The 25,784-nt window shown below is 48.3% G+C and overlaps 1 protein-coding gene across 1 annotated transcript in view; it reads left to right on the forward strand.

Moving 5' to 3' along the window:
- LIMK2 (LIM domain kinase 2) overlaps positions 1–25,784 on the forward strand; it is a 57,367-nt gene that overhangs the window by 13,344 nt on the left and 18,239 nt on the right. Inside the window, 1 exon segment of the mRNA XM_074206398.1 lies at positions 23,507–23,642. Within this exon segment, the coding sequence (XP_074062499.1) occupies positions 23,507–23,642 (136 nt within the window).

Raw genomic sequence — 25,784 nt, forward strand, 5'->3', positions numbered from 1 at the left:
AATTAAGGTCTGGAGGTGGGAAGTGATGGGATCGCCTCAGGGCCAGCAAGGGCGCTCTCCTAGCTCATACACAGCTCAAGGCCTTGCTCCGAGGAGCCCAGCCACTCACTTCCTTTGTCGCGGCCAGCAAGCAGCTCTGCAGCCGGATCAGGTGCCCAGAATTCAAAGCCTTTCTGAATAGTTAGGTCTTTAAAGGCCTGCTGTCCTCCATTCATGCTGGGGGAGATCCAAGTTTTTAAACAAAAAAAAAAGCTGCTTGGGAGGGTGAGACACCAATTCAGGGCCCTAGAAGAGGGCACATTGAGGGGGGAGGGGCACATCCTCTGTTCTTGGGCCACAACCTAGTCTTTGTTTCTGCCCTTATAGCAAACTGCTGGGTGCTTGCCCAAAGGTGGGGCCCCTCGGCCTTTCCCTCTGTCTTCTGTCAAGTTCAGGTAGAATCTGTAATTTGCCTTTGTGAAGGACCCTTCCCCATCCACAAAGTCTTGGACAGATTGAGGAGACTTATGGGAGTTATTTGAGCCTGAGAACCTGTGATGAGGGGGAGGAGGCAGAGGGGCCCCCTACCAGCTCTGTCGGAGGCCAGGCGCCCATGAGGGGAGCCCCTGTATGATGGCCCCGTGGGGCAGCCAGAGCTCAGCCAACTGGGGCCTGCAGTTACCTTACCGCACCCCCATGCCCCTTTGTTGTCCTACTTTAGGGTGGGGCTGGAAAATGCTGAGCTTTTAATCCGATAGAACTCCTCCCCAGCTCTGTCTGAAATCCTGCCTCTTACAGTGGCCAGTGGGGAGCACTTGGTGCCCGGGCTCCTTGCCAGGGTTCCCAGCATCCCTCTGGAGCCACTTCCCATCTTGCCCCCGACTGGTGATAACCTGGTCTCAGAGGTCTCCTGCCCGTCCTCAGCCCTTAGGCCACCCTTGGCCAACCTGGGGGCTCCTCCCTGGAAGCTTCCCCACACAGGGGCTCATCCTCCACCTGGGGGACAGCCCAGTTGAGGGTTGTGTAGTTTGAGGCTGCTGCTGGGCCACCTGTGATACCGCCCTGATAAGGATCCAGTCGCTTGCCCCACCTTAGTCTTTTCTGAGGAGGAGAGAGGCTACTTCTTCATCTCAGAGCCCTGCAGGCCTTTGCTCTGACTTGAGGACCCAGGGATTTTGGAAGGAAAATCCACCACTTTAAAAACCTCAGAAATGGCTCTCTGTGCTGGGGCTTCTTTCCCTAGAGAACAGTCCCTTGTGAGAAGGGACAGATGGTTCCCAAGACACTTTCATCAAGCACCCCTCACAGCATGATCCAGGAAGCCAGAGACTAGCCAAGAGACCCTCTTGAGTAAGAACCAAGAGAGGAAAGGCCTGCAGATTGTGGGGGAGCGAGCTGTGTTGGGAATAGCTCTTACCCTCCCTTCCCTGGCTGTGGAAGCAGGTTTCAGGGCCCAGAGAACTAGGCTCAGGTGGTGGTTGAGGTGGTGGGCTGCTGCTGCCACTGGCCCCAGACCTCCTTTGCTGTTTGGGGGGGGCATCCTGAATATACTTTCCTGACCTTGGCCCAGGGTCTGGCTCTGAGAGCTGGGTCACTGCCTCTCCCCAGCCCTTGTTACTGCTCAATAGAAAGAGGGCTTGCAGGAGACAGTTTCTGAGGTTCTGAGGCCTCTTTCCACTTTCAGACACCACATCTGGATGCTGAAGGGAATCTTGGCCACCTGCGCCTGTCCTGGTCTCCCTGGCCCAGAGCCACCATTTCAGTAATTGAAGACCATGCCCAGGGTCCACCTGGCCTTGGTGAAAACAAAGGTGGCCGTTTTTCGATTTGTCAGGACAAACAGACCCCTCAGCCCTGGGCCTCGGGTATCTTTAGATTCCCAGTGACTAAGAACTTGGTCCTTTCCCAGGCTGCCACAGAAAGGCCCCCTCAGTCCACCAAACAGCTTCAGGCTCCGGGTCAGAGCCTCTCTGGACTCAGGAGCAGCACTGCCCCCTGCTGGTACCAAGTAGTTCTCAGCTTGGCCTGTCAAGGAGGGCCACAGTAGGGACCCAGCCTGGTTCATCCCCCACCACCCAAGGGGCCTCCTCCCTCCCCCAGGACCAGTTGTTATCGACAGCAGAGGAGAGGAAAAAAAGAATTTAAAAAGGCACCATAACTCTCATCTCTCATCTGATCTGGGAGAGGGGCACTAATATGACCACCCCACCCCATTTACAGATGAGAAAACTGAGGTAGGCAGAGGTGAAATGACTTTTCCAGGGCCACACATCTAGGAAGGATCAGAACTCACATCTTCTTGACTTCCAGTCTGGACAGCTAGGTGGTGCAATGGATGGAGCACTGGCCTTGGATTCAAGAGGACAGGAGTTTGAATCTGGCCTCAGACACTTGATACAGACACTGTGTGACCTTGGGCAAGTCATTTAATCCTAATGGCTTCATATCCAGGATCCTCTCCAATCGTCCTGATCCATATCTGTCCACTGGACCCAGACGGCTCTGGAGGAGAAAGTGAGGCTGGTGACTTAACACAGCCCCCCTCACTCAAAGCCAATTCACATGCTTGTCATGGCATCACCTCTCTGATGGTCATGGTCTTCTTTGAGTATGAAGGACAAAGATATCAGTTATCTATCCACAGTGCCATTTTCTTGACATTCTCCATTGCTAAGCTTCTAAAGTATGGCATTGTCCAGATAGTATGGAAAGTCAGCAGAACGATAGACATTCCCATAAAGGAGTAAAACTGAGCAGGGCTTTCTGATGCAGTACAGCGAGTAAGGGCCTACTGTGTGCTAGGCTCTGAGGACTGTAGAGAAAGACCCAAACCAGTCCTTGCCCTCATAGTCAAAGGAGGGGACAACATGCAAACAACTAGGAACCTACAAGTTATCTCCAGGATGAATTGGAGATGGTTTCAGAAGGAAGATAAGAGTATTCAGGAGGACTGGGGAAGGCTTCATGCAGATACTTAAAGGAAGCCAGGAGGGAAGATGAAGAGACCTGGGGTCAGCCAGGGAGAAGACCCTCAAGTTGGGAGATAGAGAGCCCTGGATGAGGAATAGTAAAGGAGGTGATGTTACTGCAGCAGTAAACTGAGGCAGGCAGAGGCCAGGTGACTAGCTCAGGGTCACTCAGCTACAACCATGACTTGAGGTGGAATTGGAGTCAAGATCTTCCTGATGCGAGTTCAGAATGCTAAATATCCCTTCCTTATGTTTTGCCGGGATGGGAGAATTTACCACAGTCATTTGTCTCTGCCTAACTTAGATTTGAGAAGGTTCCTAGGCAACCTCTTCCTGATAACCATCCCTTCAGTTAAGTTCACTGCTCCCACTGTAACATCTCCTAAAGAGCCTGCCAAAAAAACTGGGTGATGGCTTTCTCCTCAGATCTTTGTCTCTTGTTTCTTTATAGCTGGAGTGATCTTGTTATAGTCACCTCAAAATGACCTGAAGACTCTTTTCTTCTGAGCTCATCTTAAAGCCCGATTTCAGTTACCAAAACTTTTCCATTTCCTCCATTGAAGTCTTAGGAAAGCAAAGGGATGGCCTACTATGTAACCAAATACCTGAGAATGGGTGATTTCATCGGTGTGGCCCTCCCTCCCTGGGCCCAATGCAAACTGAGCCTCCTCCACATCTTCCTGAATTGGTAAGACCAAAGAAAATTCAACACCTGCTAGCCAGCCCTTTGGTGAGCCTTTCCCCCCTTTTCCAAATGGTTCTTCAAATATCGGACACACAGCCAGTCTCTGGTCTGTGCTCAAAGCCTTCATAAGTTGTCAGGACCCGTCTGAGCCTTGTGTTTCACTGGCATTGCCTCCCAGAAATCAGAGAGGCAAATGATGAAAGTGGTGAGCTTTCATCCACAAAGTAAGGAGATTTGGCTGTGTGAACATATAAACATTAGAAAGGAAAAAAGAAGACAGTGGCAACTGAAATGGCTTCATTTTCACTTACCCATGGCCTAAGCGCTAAGGGGGCCAGATACAGTGAACACACAGAGTTTACCATCGTCCTGAGTGAAGAACCGATTAGAAGCATGAGCCAGAGTGAGTGGGGAGAGTAGAAGTGGGCCAGAACAGGGTGGGCTGGAATCTGTGAAGCATAATATGTTTGGGTTAACCCTCTTCTTTGGCCATTTCTTAGTTGTGTATTCACCTTAACTCCATGTCCTCTTCACCTCTCTCTGCCTTACTCATTGCACTATCGGCCGGTGTGTTACTAATAGAAAACAGGTGATTAATACATGTTTGTGGAATGCCCCTTGTTCCCCCTTGGGTGAGATATGCCTATGGGCCAATAACTATGTTTCTGCTTACTAACTGAAGTATCTGAGACCACTTAGATGGGACAGAAACTCTTATAACTAGAGACTTCTTAGAGAAACGATGTCAGGTTAAAATGAGGAGAGACAATAAAATGGGGGGGGGGGGAAGAATGTGAGAAGGAGGACACCTGTATTTCAATTCCAGCCCCAAGATTTTCTAGCTGGATGACCTTGCTCACTCAAGTCCTTCTCTGACAAGTCCCTTCGCTGATCTCCTCTCTCTTTTTTTTTTCCAATGAATACAATTTGTTTAAAATTATCAACTTTTATTCTGAGTAGCTCCAAAAAGTAAACAAACAAATGCTAAATTTTTAATGGGCTTAAACACTTGGAACTTAAGACTTTTTTCTTGTTTTATATAATAATTGTGTTTCTGGAAAGTTGCTGTAAAGTGAATCATTTTAAATGAACCAGTGATAGATTGTTTTAGGGCTTCTGAGACTCCTTCCATATCTGAAAATCTATGATTATCTCAGACAAATAATGAACAAGTATCTGCTAAGCAATACTTGACATATTTAGTCTCTCTGGTGAAGACTGCTGTGACAGAGTGCTTAGTACCGTGATGGGGTGTACTTTAGGGCAGCTTTTAGGAAAGTTTCCCCTTTTTAGAGCCGCAGTAGGATGCTTTATCACTTCTATCCTTTCTTCCTAGTTCTGCCTTCTGAAAAAAATAAATCTAATACTTCTTTCATCTGAGCTTCCTTCAGCCACTAACATGATAGTAGACAACTATCATGACTTGCCTAATAAGTCTTGTCTTTCCTAGACTAAACATCCCATCTCTTGTTAGTAATCCTTTCCGACTAAGATCCTTTGAGTTTACATTTTATCTTTTTTATTTTGGTCTCCCATTGCCAAATAATCTTTTTCAATGGCATTCCCCAGACTTGAGGAATCCTGTCAAAAAATGAGCCTCATATATAAAGTGAGAATAATGTCTCATAAGGTCATTGAGAGGGGAAAATGCTTGGTCAAACACCATAGAAATGTGAATTATTAAACTATCCTTTCCCCTCCTTTCTCTTACCTCTAGAAGAGCTTAGAGTTTTATATCACTTTCCTTATAATAGATCTGTTAGGGAAATTAAGAATAAAAATTAATACCTCCATTTTGCAGAAAAGGAAACTAAGGCTAAATCTCCTTAAGGGGTTTACCCAGGGTCTTGTAGTTAGTAAACTAAAAGAAAACTGCTTCCCAACCCAGGCCCACTAACTCCAAGAATAGGGTCACTTCCTCTCTACGAATCAAGAAAGCCACCTTATAGCATTCCCTAGAGTCATGGGATTTAGGAAAAGTTTCATTAGAGACGGGCCAGTAATGTTTTGCTTCCTAGGGAGAGAGTCTAGAATAGACTGATCAAAAGATGGTTAGTGAACATCTAGAAAGAAAAGCAGTGATTCCAGAGTCAGCAGGCCTTATCAAAAACAGGTCACATTTGTGGGGCGGCTAGGTGATGCTGTGGTTAGAGCCCCAGCCCTGAAGTCAGGAGGACCTGAGTTCAAATCCAGCCTCAGACACTTAATCATTACCTAGCTGTGTGGCCTTGGGCAAGCCACTTAACCCCATTGCCTTGCAAAACAGTAAAAAAATAAAAAAAAAAGAGGTCACATTCCATAGACTATCCTCTTTTCCTTTTTTAGCAAGATCATTAAACTGGTAGAAAAGAGACATAGTGTGCCTAGATTTGGAAAAAAAATTTTGGTTAAAGAATTCAGGCTGTTCTTGGGGAGAAGGTGATTGTATGAAGAGATGGATTCAAGACTGGTTGGGTGAGAGCTGGTTAGAATGGTTGTGGTTGTCTAGGGAGGCCACTCAACAGAAGGTGGTCTCCAGGAGAGGTCCTCAGGAATCTGTATTTGGCCTTCTGTTGTTTAATAGTTTTATCATTGACTTGGACAAAGTTGTAAATGATATGCTTGTCAAATTTATAGGTGTCACAAAGCTGGGAGTTCTATCTAACACTGGATGACAGCCAGATTCCAAAAAGATTTTGAAAGGCTAGCATGGAATCGAATCCGATAAGATAAAATTCAGTAGGAATAAATGTAAAGCCTAACACAGGTTCAAAAAATCACAAGTACAGAATGGGTACAGTTCAGTTAAATAGCATGATGATGATGATTGTCCTTCATTCTCAAAGAAGACCTGATGTCATTGGACATCAGGGAAGTGATGCCATGACAAGCACATGAATTGGATTTGAGTGAAGGGGTGCCGGCCTCACTCTCTCCTCCATCTGGGTCCAGAGGCCAGATATGAATTAAGATGACTGGAGATGGTCCTGTCTGCAAAGTGGTCAGGATGAAGTGACACAACTAGTAAGTGTCCATTGTCTGAGACTGGGTTGGAACTCCTGTCCTGCTGACTCCAAGGCCAGTGCTCTAATCCACTGCGCCACCTAGCTGCCCTATTAAAGAGCATTATAAGGTCAATAGGAGTCAGTACTAATGGCCAAAAAAGCTGATGTGATCTTGATTTTCAATAAGAGAGAGAGCTTCCAGGAATCGAAAAGTGAGGTCTCATTGCATGCAGCCCTTGCGTTCAGTTCTGAGAACCATAGGTTCAAAAGGATATCCATTAGTTGAAGAGTGTCCAGAGCAGGGCAGCTGAGGTGGAAAGGGCTTTGAGCCTCATGTCTTGGGAGGAAGCTAGGCCTGGTTAGTCTGGAGGAGAGAGGGGAGCATGACAACTGCCTGGGAACCCAGGAATGGAAAGGTTGGAAGGTGCAGAGAGTCAAATCTAGATGTCTGTGACAGTGAAGACTTCCCACAGTTAGATATATGGAAAAGTAAAATGGTGGCTTCCCTCTCAATGGTGTTTTCTTGCAGGGATCCCTTCATGGATACATTGGTCCCTTTAAATTCTCAAATTCTACACTTAAATTAAAATCCCTTTATCACAGCGTGTTTTTAATAAAGGAAGGTTTTGAGGCCTCACAAGCCATCTATCTGATAGTTGGGGGGGGGAGCAAGGCAAAGATTATCGCTAGACATGTCAGTCAGGCCACATCAGGAGGAGGAGGGAGGAGTCCCCGCTGGGCCTGTGGGAGTCCTGTGGCAGCATGCTAGTTGAGAACCAGAATTAGGAATTCTTCCCTCTTTGCCTATCTTTTAGCTGACATGCTATCGACAAAGGCTCCCAAATCTCCGCTATCATTATAAAACCCTTACTGGACCTTCCCGGTCCTCAGGCATTGTGCTATTTCCTCTCTGTTTCTCAGTCAAACCTATTGAAAAAGCTATTCCATCTCCTTTTTGATACTTCTCTCTTCCCCACTGTGAGTAGCCTGGCTCCTGACCTCCTCTCATTTGCCAGATCTAATGGCTTTTCTTCAGTCTTCATTCGCTAGAGGTTTGTAACTCCTGATACTTACAGGATTCCTTCCTGCTGGACACTCTCTCCTCCCAATTCTCTGACTATTCTTTCTCTGGCTTTTCTTCAGATTCCTCACTGACCCTGGGGACTCTGCTCAGGACCCCCTTTTCTCTTTTCCATTTTCTTGCCTGATGATCTCATCAGCTTCCAAGGGTCAGACTCTCATATCTATGTATTTCTCTCCCAGATCCCTAATCCCAACCCAGCCACCCTTCTGTCAATCAGCATCTCAAACTCAGTAGTTACAATCTTCCTCCCTCTAGCCTTTCCCTTGGCCAAACTCCTCTGGTGGGTCAAGGACACTGCTTCTCATCCATCACTCAGGGTTGCGGCCTTGCTGTCATCACAGCCTTGTCACTTGTCCAGTTTCATCGATTCTGTCTTCACAGATTCTGTCTTCACAGCATCTCTCCAGTCCATCCTCTGCTTCCTTTCTACAACTGTCAGCCCAGACCTGGTCCTAGCTGCTCCCCAATCACATCAGCCCTTCTATTCAGTAAACTCTGGTGATCAGTGGTCACCTTGTAATCTCATATGACCCTTTGCCTCCTGTTCTGAGCAGCCCTTAGGATGCCCTTACTATGTGGCAGGCTCCTACATGCTAAGTGCTGAAAATACAGAGAAAAGGGAAATGGAAATCACAGGCCCTGCTCTCCAGGAGCTCCCAAGATATCTATGGCATGAACTGAAGATAAGCTTGTCAAGAAGACACGAAGGAAGGAGGATGAGGAAGGCTTTTTGCCGAAGATGAGAGGGTGGAGTTAGGAGAAGAGGAGCATCTTGTGCAAGGAACAGAAAGGAGGCCGGTGTCATTGTTTCATGGGGGAGAGAAGACTGGAAAGGTATGAAGTCATGGGTCAAGTTCGAAAAGGCTTGGAAAACAAAGAATTTTGTATTTGAGGGAACAGGAGGCTACTGGAGTTAATTGACTAAGAGAAGTGACATAGGAAGACAGATAAGTGGAGGATGAACTTGACACTGGGAAACTACAAGAAGGAGCTTATCATATACTATACTCTATGCTGAGTGTTGGTTATAAAAAGAAAATAAATGAATTTTAAAAAAAAATCACTCTTATAGTGCTTACTCTATTCAAAACTGTGCTATGTTCTTGAGATGCAAATAAAGGACAAGCCCAGTCTTTTTCATTCTGATGGGGGAAGACAACCCATATTAAGGGAGTTCCAGGCACTGGGAGGGGAACCACAGCAAAGTTGATCTACATCCCCTTTCCAGGAGCAACATTGAGCTGAATCTACACTTTGTAATTCTGAAATTAATTTTTAATCATTATTTTTAACTAATTTAATTTATTAATCATTAATGAGCAAATGTTGATGTGTTCATTACTAAAGCGGATGGTGTAGGAATTAAAAGAAAGAAGCCAGTATAACCTTGGGCAAACCCCATCTTCTCCCTGGACCTCGGTTTCGTCATCTTGAGAATAAGAAGTTATACTAACAGCTATAATTCTGAAATCTAAAACTCTGAGCTTTGGTAAAGAGGTAAAAAGGACTAATAACTGGAGGCAGTGACTAAATGGTGGTCTGGATGTGTAGGCATAGATGTCTGGACAGTTTAACTGTGACTCACACAAAAGGCCAAGGACAATCACAAAACTGATCAGCTTTGAAAAGCCGTTCTGCCCATTGTTCCAGGGCATTATGTTAAGAATGGCAAAAATGTCTTTTACCCTTGGTCTCTGAGTTCCCACAAGCTAGGCACATATTCCCCAAGGATATTAAAGAGAGAACAAAATGTTCCTGAAATATTGCAGCATTTTTGTTAGAGCAAAGAACCAGAAACAAAGGAGATGCCCATCAATCTAGGGGATGAATTATGGTATGCCAATTTAAGAAACAGTAAATAGGAAGAATTCAGACTGGTGACATGGTATCCTAAAGAATATGAGGAATTTGAGCTAACCTGGTAGAGCTATTCTCCCTTTCCACAGAAAAGGAAATTGTAGGCCCACCATACTCGTACCTTAGAGAATATAGATGGAATATTAGGTTCCATTTGGGGTGCCATCTTTTTTAGCTTTCTTTCTTTTTTTCTTTAATTGCAAGTTAATCTGAGTTAAATGACTTGCCCAGTGTCACCTTGCAAGGAAATGTCTGAGGCCAGATTTTAACATGGGTCCTCCTCACTCCAAAGCTGGTGCTGAATTCACTGCACCACCTAGCTGCCCCTCTCTGTGTCATCTAGCTGCCTCTCTCTGTGCCTCCTAGCTGCCCTTTGGAATATCATCATTGAGGAAAGAATTTTGATAAGATGGAGATTGTCTAGGGGGGAGGAAAACCAGGATGGAGAAGAGCCTTGAATCTATGCCAAGAAAGGATGGGCTGGAGGAAGTAGGAATGTTTAACCGAAAGAAGAGAGAGGATTAAGGCAGGGATGATGGCATCTTCAAATATTTGACCAGCTGGTCTTGTGGAAGGGAGATCAGATACCTTCTGTTTGGTCCCCATGGGAGCTCTCTGGATGGAAGCCGCTTTAGGGTAAATCTAGACTTAATATAAGGGAAAACTTCTAAAAGTGGACCTGAGATCTTTAAACAGAGGAAGGAGAGCAGATAATAAAGCAGAACAAATGGGTGTTGGGTCCCCTTCACCTTTGAATATTCTGGGAGTCTGCACCCATCCTCAAGGCTCTTCTAGAATTTACGAGCACTCCTAAACCTAGGATGTCACTTCCTTGTCAAGAGGAAGACTATGCCTAGGCCTTTGGTGACAGAGATACATGTGATTAGATCTCCCAGATCTCCTAACTTTTGTCTCTTTTCATAGATGTCACTCCCATTTCTGCAGTCTTCTCTCTTCTCACCTCATCCCTCTATTTTCCCTTGTTTCCCTCAGGTCAAATCCTGTCACCTGCCATAGACTTTTTGTTCCCTTTCCCCATCTTCTCCCCAACCTGCTTCCCTCTAAAATGATCTCCTCAGGGAGATCCCTTCTAGATCCTTTGCAGGGGAAGTGGGTGAGAAAACTGAGTCATAAAAAAGACAAGTGACTTTGGTGGTTGTCCAGTTAAGTGAGTGGCAGGGCTGGAATATGAACCTGGTTCCTCTGTTTCTAAATTCAGGGTTCTTTCTACTGTGCCCAGCTTCTCTGTATTTGGCATTCCCCATCATCTAGCTCTGTGCACTCTGCAGTAATTACTTAAATTCTTTTTAAAATTAATTTAAGGCAAAATGTTATTTATTTTTTTGAATCAGTCATCATACTGCTCTCCCTCAGATTTTCTCATTGGCTTTCAGGGAGCATGGAGAGTTAAGATGGGACACTGTGAGAGGAGAACTTGGTCTCAATGTTTTAGCTTTAGTGACTCAGAACATGCATTTTTATATACAGAAAATGGCACATGGTCTGCAGATAGGTTCCTAGTTTCTATTCTTTCTCTGGACTCTGGGATATGAATCCTTGGTCTGTAAGATGACAGAATAACATTCCCTTATCTCGCGGTTGTGTTGTAAGGAAAGACTGTTACAAAATGCTCAAGCAATTTACATTTTCTTTCCTTTAAGAAGGAAATTGCAATTTAGCAGGAGCTACAGACACCCAAGGAGTTGGTGGGATTCCTGACTGGAGATAGAGAAGTGTTACATTATAAAAACCCAGAATATCAGCACAGGGAGCTCTGCTATCTTGGTTTGCCAACGTGACAACCCCATCTCCTCGACGCTTCCCTTCTCTCCACTCACAGCATCCCTACCTTAGTTCAGGCCCACGTTAGCTGTCACCTGGACTGGTGCAGCAGCCTTCTAACAGTCTTCCAGCTTCCAGTCTTCTCCTTTTCCAATCTTTTCCAATCATCTACTCAACGGCTAAATACTTCCCACACCAGGGTGACCCTGCTGTTCCTCTTCAGTCGATCTCACTTCTTGGATCAGACAAATGAAGAAGCTGGAGCCCTCTCCTGTGGCTCCCACTGGGAAAAGAGTTCCTTTCTTTTCCATCACCCATGGCCCTCTGAATTAGTTACCCATCTCTAATCAGTCAGGATCTTTTATTGAATGGGTTACATCCTGAGGCAACCTGAAGGGTACAGAAGAGATTGAACACTTGGGTTCCCACTCTGAAGACTCTCAAGCTCAGCATGGCCAACTTCATGAGAACAGAGCAGAACCAAGCTAAGCAGGCCTGGGAAGGAGACTGAGGCAGAGGAAGGCGTCTCTGCTTCCAGGGAAGCCTCATGGATTCAATGAATTTTAATTCAGAATTGTAACCCTGATGTCATGGTCCTCTTCAAGAAAGAAGGACAAACAATACTAATACAACTGTAAATGAATCATGAATGGTTCAAAGAGGAATAAAGCCTGGGATGGTGGAGGGATCATGAAGGAGGCAGCAGTACCCTGAGCCTTGAGGGATGGGGAGTATGACGATGGAGAGAGCGTTGCAGATGACTGTGCTGCTCTGGTGTCTCCAACTGTAAAATGCTGAAGACCATGGGATCTACCTCCCAGACTGGCAGGGAAGATCAGATGAAATAGAGGTTTTGTAGTCTTAAGGTTCCATATCAAAGTGACCTCCACACACTTGATGCCACACCTGCTTTCATTTCCCACTGATGGCCCCTTTCCTCTGGGGGTGTTCCTGGGCATTTCTTGCCAAACTTTCATTCGGCATTGGTTGGATTCCCCTGTGCTGAGGAGCCTGTGGAAGAGGTTCCTGTCAGGTGTCAATTGGGGTCTCCTCCAGAATTTACTACCCTTCCAACCTCGTTATTTTTTCCTGTGTATGCCTTCTCCCTAATAGATCACATACAACACTGGGGACAGAAGCTTATCTTATACTTACACATATGGCATGAGTTGAAAGTGTTTATTGTTCAATGGAGGGCAGGTCCCTAAGCAGAGGTCTGGGACCCCCAGGTCTAAGACCTGGCCTCAGCAAAGAGCTTACAAACCCCAATTCCCTGCTCTTTCCATTTTACACCCTGCCAGCCCCAGGCCCTCACAGCTACCCTCCTGTCAAGGCTTACCCCATGCTTCCCATGCTTTAGATCATTCTCTGGGATCTCTTGCTTCTCAACTAGCACTTGTCAAACATTTATGAAGAACTTACTGTGTGCCAGGTCCCTGGAACACAAGTATGAAGGCATCCCTGTGCTGATGGGAGGTAGGGTAGAATCCATGTGAATATTCAGCAAATAGTTTGGGAAGAAGGGTAGGAAAGGCTCTGTCTGAAAAGAAGGGGGATGCTGAGGCTAAGGTGAGGGAGAAGGGCATTCCAGACTTGGGGGCAGCCAGGGCAAAGGCAGGGACTCTTTCATTTTGTGTTTCTGACCCACAGTAGGTGCCTCATAAATCCTTGTGATTGATTGATAAAGGGTATTCTGGACCACTCTTGCCAGTCCCCAAAGAGACCGACTTGGGAGCAGGTTTCAGTTTACTTGACTCTCTGCCAGGTTTCAGACTTGTGAAATGTCTAATAGATTAGCATCTCTCAGGCCTTTAAAAAAATAACAGCAATAAATCAGAGCTGTAATTGTCTCCAGCAGTCAGGTGGCTCACCTTGAGCTGAGAAGGGAATATGTGCCCCCAACTGGGACCCCAGGACCACCTTCCAGGGGAAGGGAAGATTTGGCCCTCAGACAGCTCTCTTGCTGGTCGGCCTCCAGGAATCTTCCAGATGAACCTCTTTCTTTACTCCCTGGGTGGTTTGGCTTCAAGGAAGTGGCCTGGGAGGATGGTTTAGGCTCCCTTCAGCTTGAGTTCCAAGATATTTATCACATCTGTTGATCAAATCTTCAAAGGTTTCTCCAGAAGACTGGATTTCCTGGGGTCACAGGGCTTCCACCCCATCTGGGAGGAGCCCCAGAGTAAGCTTTCTCCCTCCTTTCTCTTCTCTCTCTGTCTTGTTCCCTGGGAGTCTCTCTCCTGTCTGGGTTGTGGTGGAGATCGGCCCCAGAGCCTGGGGCAGCCTGCAGACCTTCTCCTCCAACACAGCTGGGATTGTGGAAGAAGGGAGCACATTCCTAGACACCAACTCACCGGCTGCTCCTTGGAGGGGAGCTGTATGAGGTGTCAGGAGGCATTACGCTCAGGGACTGGCTACAGGGCCTACCTACCGAGAGAAGCAAATCTGCTCATTCCAGACCTAATTGGGGGACCCCTCACCTTAAATCACATTATAGTAAACAGCGCTTTTCTCAGCCACTGCCCAGCTTGGGCCAGCCTCTAGGGTAGAGAGGTACTTTTGGCTGTTGCCTCCTTCCCTGACCTCAGGACCCAAGACCCTGAACTGGGGACATCTCTGGGGACACAGGAAGTGGAGACTCCTGATTCAGTCTATGTGATTGAACATTGAGCCCAACCACTTTACTTTACCAGTGAGGCAACAGACCCAGAGTAAGGAAAAGTTTCACTCAGAGCACACAGATGAATTAATGCTGGTGTGGTGGATAGAGTGCAGGGCCTGGATCAACCAGAGATACTTAGCTGTACAATCCTGGGCAAGTCACTGCTCACTCCTCATCTGTATAATGGAGCTGGAAAAGGAAATGGTGACCCACTCCAGTATCCTTGCCAAGAAGACCCCCAGTGGGCTCATGAAGAGCTAGACATGACTAAAGGAGACACAAGTGACCTTTAAGCATTATAAAAGTGTAAGTTGTTTTGCACCGACACTTTAATGAATCTGTACACTCATTAATGGAATATTTTCTCCACAAGTGCAAATTACAATGTGTGTACCCTAACCTCCTCTACCTCCCTAGCAATTTTTAAAAAGATCTTGCTAGGAAATTTCTCTGAACATACCAGAGACCTTTTTCTAACTGGATCTTTCTTGGGAACTGGCTCTTGTCCTTTGCTCTTCCTACATGACTGGCCTAGATTTCCTTGATAATGTCTTACTCTGCTACCCATGGTAGGATCATCAGGAAGTAGTCCAGGAGATCCATGTCCACCAAACTTCTCCCCACTAACTTCTGGGTCACCTGGGAGTCACATTCTTTAGAGATTACATTGTCCCACAGTTCCCAGCCAGATAGCATCACTGGAATATTGGTGTTTAGAAAGATGGGATTTTGTGTCTGGGGATTGTTTTTTTTACTGACGATGACAATGTATGGCATCAAGGCAGTAGGGGAGCCTAACAATAAAAGAATTATTTTGGGACGAAATGGATAGCGACTTGAGGGTGATTCACCAGCTCTCCTGATTTGCAACCAGGTGTTCTTTCTACAGTTAAACATTTACTGATTGCCTGCTGTGTACAAGGCCTGCTCTGCATGGGAGGGAGGGCTAGGAAGACTAGCCATCTTCCTTGCTCCGTAGGGGAGCTGATGAGCCCAAATAACCAGGGAAGTGTGGAGGATCTGTGCCATGAGCCAGAGGTAACGTGGAGGTACTAGCCCTGGGACACTGCTCTATAATGAGAATATGGTGAGGAGGGTGCACATTTCTAAAGCCCATTTTATAGGAGATGAAGTAAATTGAGATTTTGAGAGGTGTGTAGATCATTTTCACATGGTCGAGGAGCTAGCATTGAAGGTCATATATGTGACATGTTGGTTACCCTGAGCCCCAGATGAATGTCAGCTGTATCATGTCTACCAGGACCAGGGGTCTTTTTGTTTATGCTACGTGTCCACTCGAACAAAGAGGAGACACAGAGAATATTAGAGAGGCCTGGGAAGATTGGTTTTTTTTTTAATTTTATTAATAGATTTTGTTTTTATATGCTCAAATTTCCTCCTGTATCCTCCCCCTCCCATTTCCCAGAAAGGAATCCCTCTAAACAAAGAATTTGGGAAAGATTATTTCGAATGAGACCAAGGCTGAGGAAAAGGAGGGACATGATTAAGTGTTCATTAAAAACCTCTAGTATGTGTTGGGCTTTTTGCTCTTTACAAATCATCAAGAAAGGCCCCAATATTCTGGGCAAGAAGCAACAAAGACATACTGGCAGAGTGGTCCGAGAAAAGTTGAGACTCTCCATCTCCACCCAATCTCCGTGATGACAGCTGGTGCTGATCCCAACCCACACTGTAGGCCTGGCCACCCCTGAGTATTGGGGTCATTCTAACTGATCAGAGGTTACCAGTCAAACAATCTGGGATCACCTGCCATGTTTTGTGAGGGTGGTTCTTGCCATTCACAAGTTGGCGTAGTGCCTGCATGAGTGTACCCCTGGCTCTGCTTACTTGACTCTGCCTCTCTTGGTTTCTAGAAATCTGACCCTGCTTCTCTGTGTCCATCATATTTCTTTGAAACGATATTTGAAAACCACTTAACTGAGCCTCTGGCATATAATAGGTCCTTAATAAAGGCTTCCCGTCTTGTTTCCACCAGGATGGCCCCCAGGTGAAGGTAAAGGCCATCTTTTGTCTTAGGTCTTACCTAACCCACAGTCATCAAATGGACCAGACCTCAGACAAACTGAGGCCTGGGAAAGGTCTTCCATTTAGAAAGGCCCAGATCGCCCACTGCACCTTGGGCCACCCCCCCACACACACCCCTCCAGTCATCTTGACTTTTGTCTTGCTATTGGACTTGAAAAACTCTGGAGGAGGAGAGAATGAGGCTGACCACTCTGCTCAGCTCCCCTCGCCTAAATCCAATTCATTCACAAGTCAAGACATCACCCTCGTGATATTATTGGTCCTCTTGAAGAGGGAAGAACCACTTTTGTTTTTAGTTTTTGTGAGGCAATGGGGTTAAAGTGACTTGTCCAAGGACTAGTAAATATTAAGTGCCTGAGGTTGGATTTGAACTCAGGTCTTCCCAACTCCAGGGCCGGTGCTCTATCCACTCGCTGCCCTGACACACAACAGTTTTACAGATATTATCTTATTTGATCCTCACAACAACCCCGTAAAGTAGGTACTATCGTTATCTTCCGGAAACTGAGGTGAGACAGCTCTAGACAGAAGGGAAATGACTTTTGCCCAGGGTCATACAGCTGCTGTTTCCAGGGTTGGATTTGAGCTCAGATCTTTGTGGCTCCAGATGGTGGTCCCGTAAATCAACATCTACTGTGCTGCCTAGTGTAAAATGAGGGGAGGCTTTCCTAGAGGATTGGGCAGGATTTTGAAAGTAAAGCTCAGGGTTAGGAGGGTCCTTCCAGGGGAAAGGGCAGTTTGAGTGAATGTTGAGTGGTTTGGAATCCAGAGCCCCCGAGGCAGGGAGATTCCCCCAAGGGGTCCTGGGATTTGGCTCAGAGCCTGGGGCTGGCCGTCCTGCCGGGGAGGGTCGCCCAGGTGTCCAGGGGCTCCCAAGGAGTCATTTTCCAGATAAGAAAGCTGAGGCTCAAGGGAACTGAATAACTGAATTTGCCAAAGGCGAAGGCAGAGCTGCCCGTTGCTGCCCCCCAGGAGCACGCCCCGGCTCTGTGGCCCCCTCCCCTCATCTGTCTCTCTCACGCCCTCTCCCTCTGGGCAGCCTGGGACCCTGCCGCCCCGCCCCTTCCTCCTGGTGCCCCTCCCTCCAGCATTGGGGGGCGGTGCCCCACAAGGGAAAGCTGCCTTGACAGCCAGCCTCTGCCCAGAAGAGAATGCCCTCCGGCCCACGAGGGTGCTCCCCCGGTGGCTCGGTGCCCCGGCCCTCCGCCAGCCCCGGAGGCAGAGGTGAGGGAGGGGCGGGCGCCCCCCGAGCCCCCCGGGCCAGGGCTTGGCCATGGGCGCATACTGGTCCGTCCCGGCCTACTTCACTTCCAGGGATCCCTTTCGGTGAGTGGCTGCGGGGACCTTGCTCCAGCGGCTCGTCTTGGGGAAGGGTGGGCAGCCAGGGGTCTGGATCGGCCCGGCTCGGGCCCTGGGGCACCCCTCGTGCCCGCCGCAGCCTGCTGCGGGGCCCGGGCCCTGGTACCTGCTGGAGTGGGGAGGAGTGGTTTGATCCTGTGGCCGGCTCCTGGGACCTGAGATAATCTTGATTCCAGGAGGAAGCAGAGCCCTGGAAGGGGAGCCCCCGTCCTCAGCCCCCCAGAGTCTGGACCCAGGGCTGTTCTCAGTGACCCGCAGCCCTCCTCCTAACTCTGGGGACGGCTGAGGCTGGAGGCCTAGCCTGGCCTGGCCCAGAGAGCCGGGGAGAAGTGAATGGCGGCCTTGGGGAGGAGGCTGAGGTCCTAGTCCAGCCCCCCACCCCCTTTATTAGAAGGAACCCAGACTTGGCCAGGCCACTGTGATCCATGACCCCCCAGGCTCTGGGCCAGCTCTCCTAGGTTCTCTCTAGATGTCATTTTCTAGACAGTTTGGCAGGTTTGGGGGCGTTCCCTTATCTCCCCCCGCATTGTTCTCGGCAGAGAGACCCACATTTTCTTAGCTGTTTTGGGGGAAGTGACCCTAAGGGTTGGGGGCGTGTCCTCTCTGGCTTTGGAACTCTGGGTAGGGAGGGGCTCAGATCTGGAGCAGGTGAGGTAGGGCTGGTTTCCTCCTCTCCTTTACACCTGGCCCCACCCCACCCATCTTGAATTGAGGCTGCTGAAGGGGGTTTCAGGCCCTTGGGGCCTCCATCGCTGGCTGGGGCGTGGCTTGTTTTCTTTAGACGGAGAATCTGGGGACGCCTCTCCCTTGCAGGTGGCCCCGGCACCTTCTCCCAACTGGTCTAGTAAGAACCTCCCACTCCCAGACCGCGCTGAGCCTGGCTTGACCACTGGGAAGGGTAAAGAGGGTGAGGGCCGAGCACCCGGGACCCAAGAGGACCCACAGAGAAAGGGCAAAATGCAGCTTATTTGCTAAACAGGATGGAGAACACAGACCTGAGGGGACTGGACTTTCACTGAAGCCTTATCTGGTGGGTTTCTTCTTAGAGCTCAGGATGCAGTGTCCCATTGATCTAGTTAGCTGTGTGGCAAGTCACTTAACTTCTATTTGCCTCTGTTTCCCAATCTGTAAAACCCTGAACCTCCTCCAGGTTGTTTTGAGGAGCAGAGGAGATAAAGTTTATACTACAGTTAGCGTGGTTCCTGGTACACAGTAGGTGCTTACCAAATGCTTATTGCCTTTGTTTTTTCCCATGGAGGGGCAGGGTTGCCATGGTTCTCCTCCGGGGGTATCAGATCCATGTTTGGCTTTGCTGAGAGTAACCCCAAGTGACTGCTAGACTCAATGTGTCTGTGGATCCAGGCCTCCAAGGTGATGGCCAGATGGAAGCTTCTAAAGGACATGTTTGGTCCCAGAGAGCAAAGAGATGGAAAGGGTCTTAAGGGTTCATTAAGGAGCTCTTAGCTCAGGTTGAGGGGTCTCTGGTTTTGAAATCCCTTCCTTTTCTGCCTTGGAAGAACCTGGTGAAAAGGGCTCCTCTTGATGATGACCGGTACACCCCTCCTCAGGTCTGTTTCCTTTCTGTAATATGAGGGGATTGGCTAAATAATCTCCAAGGATGCCCTTTGATCCTGTGGCCCAGGGTGAAAGCCCAGGACACTCGCTGGCTGGCTAGACGCTTCAGGGGGACTCATGGGTCTTCCTTCCCCCTGCCTCCCAGGGAGGTAGGGGCTCTCTTTGTCCCTATTTTACAGATGAGGCACTTGAGGCAGACAGACATTGGGAAAATGCTCTGCAAGTCATAAAATAGAAGTAGATCTTAGCTGTAATAGTCATTTCCCTTCCTCAGAATCCTGGAGAATGGGGTGTGGGGGGGAAACTAGGCTTTTTATAGGGCTTGCCTGCTGAGAGCACAGGAATGCAGTGTCCTCTCAAGGGTGGCCCTGGGCCCGCACATTTTGGGTTCAGGGTGATGAGACTCAGGGGCATCTGGCTCTCCAGATTCCCAGGCCCTGTGTTTGCCCAGCTGGGAAGCCGGAGATAGTTAGGCCCGACCTATCCCCTCCCCCACCTGAAAGGCCTAGGCCAGAACTTTGTCAGATTCCTCAGGCCCCGGGGGGAGGGGGTGACCCCCTGCTCCATGGCAAGCTGGGGCCTCCAGAAGCCTTCCCCAGGAGGCCTCTCTCCGGAGTAAGTCCCAGTATCCATCCTGGAGGCCCAGTGCTGGTTTGGCCCCAGGGAGCCAAGCTGGGAGGGGGCTGGGCCATTCCTAAAGAAATGTAATTGCCCTGTTTGGCAAACTGCCCCTCCCCCCCATAAAACCATTTGGACTGGGCAGGTGCTGGAATTACAAGCCAGGCCTTGGTTTATAACAAAACCCAAATTAGACCATTATTCACAAGGCAGATTTTGTCACTGACCCAGTAATTCAGCCCAGGATTCACCTCACAAATTGACCCCAGGATCTGGTTGGGGTTCCTCTTCTTCAGTAGCAGATGGCTGAGGGAGCCCCAGCTGGTTCTGCAAGGCCAGAGGCCAGTGGAGCCCTCTGTCTAGGATTTGAGTGACCTTGGGCAAGTCGCATGACTTCCCAGGTTCCTCATCTCTAAGGTGTCAGGAATAATACTTTTCTGCAGTCCACTTGACCAGAGTCTTCCAAGGAAGGCCACTGAACTTGATGGAAACATGAGCTATTTCGTATTAAGGAAACACTAACTTAGCCATCCATCTTTCATCCTCTTGGAACCCAGAGGAAAAGTTCCAGAAAATCTTGACAGGTTTCTCCTATCTAAGCAGAGCCTAGGCCTCAGGCACATTCATTGTTGACCTCTGGCCCTCAGATCCCAAAGGGAATGAAACTCCCACCTGCTCTGCTCTGGGGAATGAAGTCCCAGGAATGCCCCAGGGACAAGCTTCCAGTTCTTCTGGATTCTGATTTTTCATGGTAACCTGAGACTGGGCATGGAGAAGACAGTCCTAAGGATGGTGATCCTTTCTCCTCCTGCTTTTTCTCCCATAATGCCTAGCCCAAGCAGCTATTGCCAAGCTGGAAAGCAAGTTCCTTTAGGACTACCCCTGCCCCTCCCCAGAGGAGCCAGCTTAGAATCAGGGGCCTCCATTTGAGGCTCAGTGACTCTGGACAAGCCTCCTCACCTCTCTCAGTCTGCTTCACAAAGGATGATGGTGTCCACACTGATCACATGGGATTGTGGCCAGCATCGGATGAGGTGATGGAAGGCAAGCACCTGGCCAACTTTAAGTCCCTATAAACTCTATTACTGGGGTAGAATCATGATGTCAGCCTCTGAGTTACTGGGTTATCCCCCTGGGCCAGCTGTTTCCTGGGAGTCTTGACCTTGGGGTTCTTTTTTGGATAACTCTTTCACTATAACTGACTTCCTTTACAACCCTGTTCTCTTTTATTTTGTGTGTTTGCCAGCAGGGGTCTGAGAAAGGGCCAGTGGCCTTGACCAATGACTGCCCAAGGGCTCCATGGCCCAGCAAAGGTGAACCTCCTGTTCAGTGATTCTACTTGTAGTATTGGAGCCATACATGGCATTGTGTTATTTCCCTGAGAGAGACTCTTGAAAAATTTAGGAAGGTTCAGATATTTTTCTGGGCCTGAAATTGAGCCTCTTGTGCCTTTTTCTGTCTGTCTTCCTCTTCTCCCTCCCTGTTTTCTTCATGCATTTTATTTGTACCCCCCTGGTGTTTGAATCGCCGTGTTAGGTTTTCCTTGCCACGTTATCTAGTAACCAACCAACCTCCTGGGGAAGAGCCATTTCTGACTTGCTAATAAGCCTTGGTTGTTTGTATGATCATAGAGAGGCCAGGCCAAGGATGGGCGTCAAAATAAGACTTGAGTGGAAGTCACACTTTTTATTTCAAGGTAATTTATTAGGAAGCATCCTCCCCATGAAACTCTTCTGGCCTTCTTCGCTGGAGTTTTCTTAGGCCCTTGTCTAGCTGCTTCCTATAGGTTCCTTTTGAAGGTCCAATGTGGCCTTTCAGCAGAGTCACAAACAAGTCTCCACTCTCTTAACCCGCCTTCTTCAGAACGCGCTGACTCCTTTCCTGCTTGTCTTGACTCGTCTCTCCCTACAACCCTCCCCGCCTCAGGATCACCCAACCAGCGACGTTCCCAAACAAAAGCAGGGTATTGGCAGTGGAGGGTAGGACATGTTCTCATTCTCCCCTCGCCCGCGGCTCTCCTGGGCACATACCACTGGGAGGGTGGGACAGGTCCCAGGCCTGGAGTCTGTCACGTGGATCCCTCTCTCCTGAAAATGGGAGGCTTGCATGGGCTCCTGGAAAGCCAGGAGACGGAAGGAAGCCATTTTACAGAAGCCACAGTGGTGGTCATGTCATTTGCCCATGGTCACACAGGCAGTAACATCGGCACTTTGAATCCAGGTCCTGCAACTACAATATCCAATGGACAATAAGAGCCCCCCAGGCTCAGGGATGGGGATGACAGAGAAAGGGTCTTGAAGAAGTTGGGGTTTGCTCCTTTGAACAGTGAAGAGGAAGTTTATTCCAGTGGGAAATGACATCAAGAGCTTATGGAGGTGCATCACTCTGTTTTAGCCTATTGCCTTCCCTTGTGACTTAACCATTTCGTGGCTATTTGAGCTCTGGCTAGATCACCCTTCAGCTCCCTTTGCAAAGTATCAAGTACACACGCCCAGCCCACACTTCTGACCAGCTTGGACACTGTCCGCAGACCTCCTGAGGCAATCTCTTCCACTGGCAGCTCCAAGGGGCTCTGTGTATGTGGCTGGTTCACTCAGCACCCATTGGACCTGCTCTGTTTTTATCTGAATCACCCCTAAGTTGCAGATGGTATTTAAAGGAGATTCTAAATAAGGGAATGTAAGGCAGTGTGAGGGAGAACTCCCATGTAAGAGTGGTCATAGGTGAGTTTTTCCTCACATTAAGATATCTTTGTGTCTGTTTAGCTCTCCCTCCATCCATTAATCTCTCTCTCTCTCTCTCTCTCTCTCTCTCTCCAGTATGGAGGATTGATGGGGAGGGGAGCTAAGCCTAAAGTCAGGAAAACCTGAGTTCAAATCCACCCTCAGACATTTCTAGCTGTATGACCCTGGGCAAGATGCTTCATTACTCTTTGCCTCTACTCCCTCATCCATCAAATGGAAACAGGAATAGCCCCCACCTCTCAAGGCTGTTGGGGGTCTCCAGGGAGATCCTAGTATAGAGCCCTGGAAGGGCTGACTGGATATGAGCAGGCCTCTCACTTCTGAGACTTTAGGACCATTCATCTGGAGTGGCCCCTGTTGGGGCCCGGGTCAACTCAGCAAGCATTCCGAAAGCTTCGACTGGGTTCAGTCACCATGTTTGGCTTTGGAGAGTGTGTTCTCCTTGGAGTAGAGGGTCAGTCTAAAAATCTGACAGATACAGGATATTTTGAGGAGTATGTGGGGACAGAGACAGTCTGGGGTGGGGGAAGGTGTTGGGAAGAGCCTCTTCCAGGAGGTGACCTTTGATCTGATCTTTGAAGGAATTCTCTGTGCAGAGAATATCTGTAGAGCTCCCTGTGTCTCCTTCTCTATGCCATCTAAACCTCTTCGCTAGAGCTTTAATCCAGTGCCTCTTGGTTGGCATGGGGATGATCTTGGCATCTTGGAGACTGCCAGAAAACCACACCAGAGGCCACAGCCTTATCCATTCAGGGCTAGTTACTGGCTCCTTCTTCCTCACTCTCTTGTTGTTCTGTTGTTGTTGTTGCCAGGCAATGGGGTTAAGTGACTTGCCCAAGGACACCCAGCTAGTAAGGTATTAAGCCTCTGATCGGATTTGAACTCAGGTCCTCCTGACTCCAGGCCTGCCCCACCTAGCTGCTCCACTCTTCCTCTTTCTTATCTTTGAGTTGGAAAAAGCAATGGTAGACATGGAAACAGAAACCCAGGGGTGGATTCCAGGACCCAACTGCATTTAGGAAATGGGGGGTATTGCCATGACAAAGGTCAGAATACAAGTGTCAGATACCTCCTGGGGGAACCATGACCAATTCCCTGAACCGGGAGCAGCCCCCTGCATGGAAGCCTCCAAAAATCACCAAGATTTGTTTTTCTTCTCTTTCAGATGTTCCGAGTGTCAAGATCCTCTTACCAACTGGTACTATGAAAAGGATGGGAAGCTTTATTGCCATAAGGATTACTGGGGGAAGTTTGGGGAATTCTGCCATGGCTGCTCGCTGCTCATGACGGGGCCAGTCATGGTAAGAGCACCTTTTTTCCTTTACTTCTTTGCTGAACTGTAGGAAGTTGAACAAATAACTCCTTCTACCTCCTGGTAGGGAAGGAAAGGGTCTTGAAGAAGTTGGGTTTTGCTCCTTGAACAGTGAAAAGCATTTTAAATCGGTGAAGAGGAAGTTTCTCCCACTCAGAGGTAACACTCCAAGGAAATGTAGGCCTGGGTTCCCCAAGGCTGGAGGAAGAAGGGGACCCCCATGATCCAGAACCCCGAGTCCCAGAATGGCTTGGAGAGGAGTAATAGGTGAGAAGAGGGAGGAATCAGAGAAAACTTGGGAAAAGAATCATACAAAGCCCTTAACCCCTCCCCCCAATATCCTTTTCATCTCAATGTTGAAAATACCCCAAAATGCTAGGTGGACAGCTCCCACTCTTAAATAACTTATACTCTGAGGGAGGCTAAGACATGGACACAGATCTGTAGAATTGGGGTAAAGGAGGGAGCAGTTCGGGCGAAGCAAATTTGAAGAAGACCAGGTCTCCTTCATCCGGGAAGGTCAGGATAGGGTCCAGACAAAGCTGAGCTGAGCCTAGAAAGAGAAAGGAGAGACTTGGAGCTGGGCAAGACAAGGGCAGAATTTATTGTCTTTGGGAGGGAATCCTCACTATAGGACAGGACAGGCTGACAGCCAGCCAGCAGGCCTTGTGGAGGACCAAGCAAGAGGCCTCTTAGGATGGAGGACGGAGGAAAGTGGTACAAGCAACAAAGGCTCTTCGAAGACTTTAGATGCTGGTAGGCACCAGTCGAGGGCATTTCCTCAGAGAGGGAGCGCTTGAGGCGTGCAAGTTACAGAATCTGCCCCATTGCCAGAAATCAGTGACCAACCCCATGCCATGGGACTTCCTTCTCCTCCAGGCCAGAGGTTGGGAACGTGGATTGAAAAGGAGAAGTGGTTCCGTGGGACCTGGCCAGGAGACCAAACTGTTGCCAGGTTCCTCAGGGTTAGCATTTGGTTACAGCTCTGGCCCCATGAATTTGTCAATCAGTTTGTGGGGTCTAGGCCCTCAAACGGTCTTCCCAACACGTTACCTCCACTGCCCCCCTCTGGGGAAGTGTCACCCAGAAGCTCCAGGGCCCTGAGGAGGGAAGGTCTTGGTGGGGCTCAGAGAGAGGTTCTCTACAGCATGGGAGGGAAACTTCCCTCTGGAGGGAGATCCCCTGCTCCTGACCCTTGGCCTTTATCGAGGCTTTTGACTCTAGTTTGTGGAGCTGGATGTCATACGACATGAGGGAAGTCCCAGTTGTTAAGTCTTAGGATTGTGGGTTTAGAGATAATATAGCAGATAGAGAGAGTGTTGGGTTTGGAGTCATTGTGTGACTCTGACCCCTAAGCCTCAGTTTCCTCCTCTGTAAAATAGAATCAGATACTTGTACTTCCCATCTCACAGTGTTGTTGTAATGAGGTGATATTTATAAAATGTTTTGGAAACTTTAAAGCACCCTGAGCTCCATGAACTTGGTTTTTAAAAAATATTTTGACAATTGTATTTTAGTAGAATTGATTGGCTTTGCAATTCTTTAACATTATTGTCTGTATATAAAAATATGATTTCTGAGAAGGGTCCAACACAACAGTGATTATAACAATCACTGATCTAGTCCATTCTTTTCATCTTATGAATGAGAAAGTGGAGACCCAGAGTGGTTTCTTCTGTTTCTGCCACAAGTCCAGGATGGTAAATGGGGAAACACAAGAGCCAGGAGCCCTGAGTGGGGCCCTGGGCTCTGCTGCTCCCAGCTTGCTGCCTAGACTGAAATTCTTTGCTTCTAGAATACCAGGACTCCCTCTGCTGGGCTCCTTTCTCCTTCATTGGGTCAGGATGGATGATTATCCACATGGTGGCTGCAGCAGCCTTCCTGACCTCATCTCTGGAGACAGTCTGCAAGCCCATCAGAGTGTCAGTCCATGAGGACCGGGTAGAGTGGGTCTGATGGCTCGCCCTCTAAAGATGTAGGAAGAAACTGCTGCCTTTATTAAGCACCTGTTGTGTGCAGGAACTGGGCTTGACCCTGGGGCTGCAGACAAGAAGGGAGCTTCCATCCTAAAGAGCAGTAGTTGGGTGGGCATCAGAGAACAGGGAAGGCTCCATGCAGAAGATGGTGCGGT

This window comes from Macrotis lagotis, chromosome X (genome assembly GCF_037893015.1).
Source record: "Macrotis lagotis isolate mMagLag1 chromosome X, bilby.v1.9.chrom.fasta, whole genome shotgun sequence".
Classification (NCBI taxonomy): domain Eukaryota; kingdom Metazoa; phylum Chordata; class Mammalia; order Peramelemorphia; family Peramelidae; genus Macrotis; species Macrotis lagotis.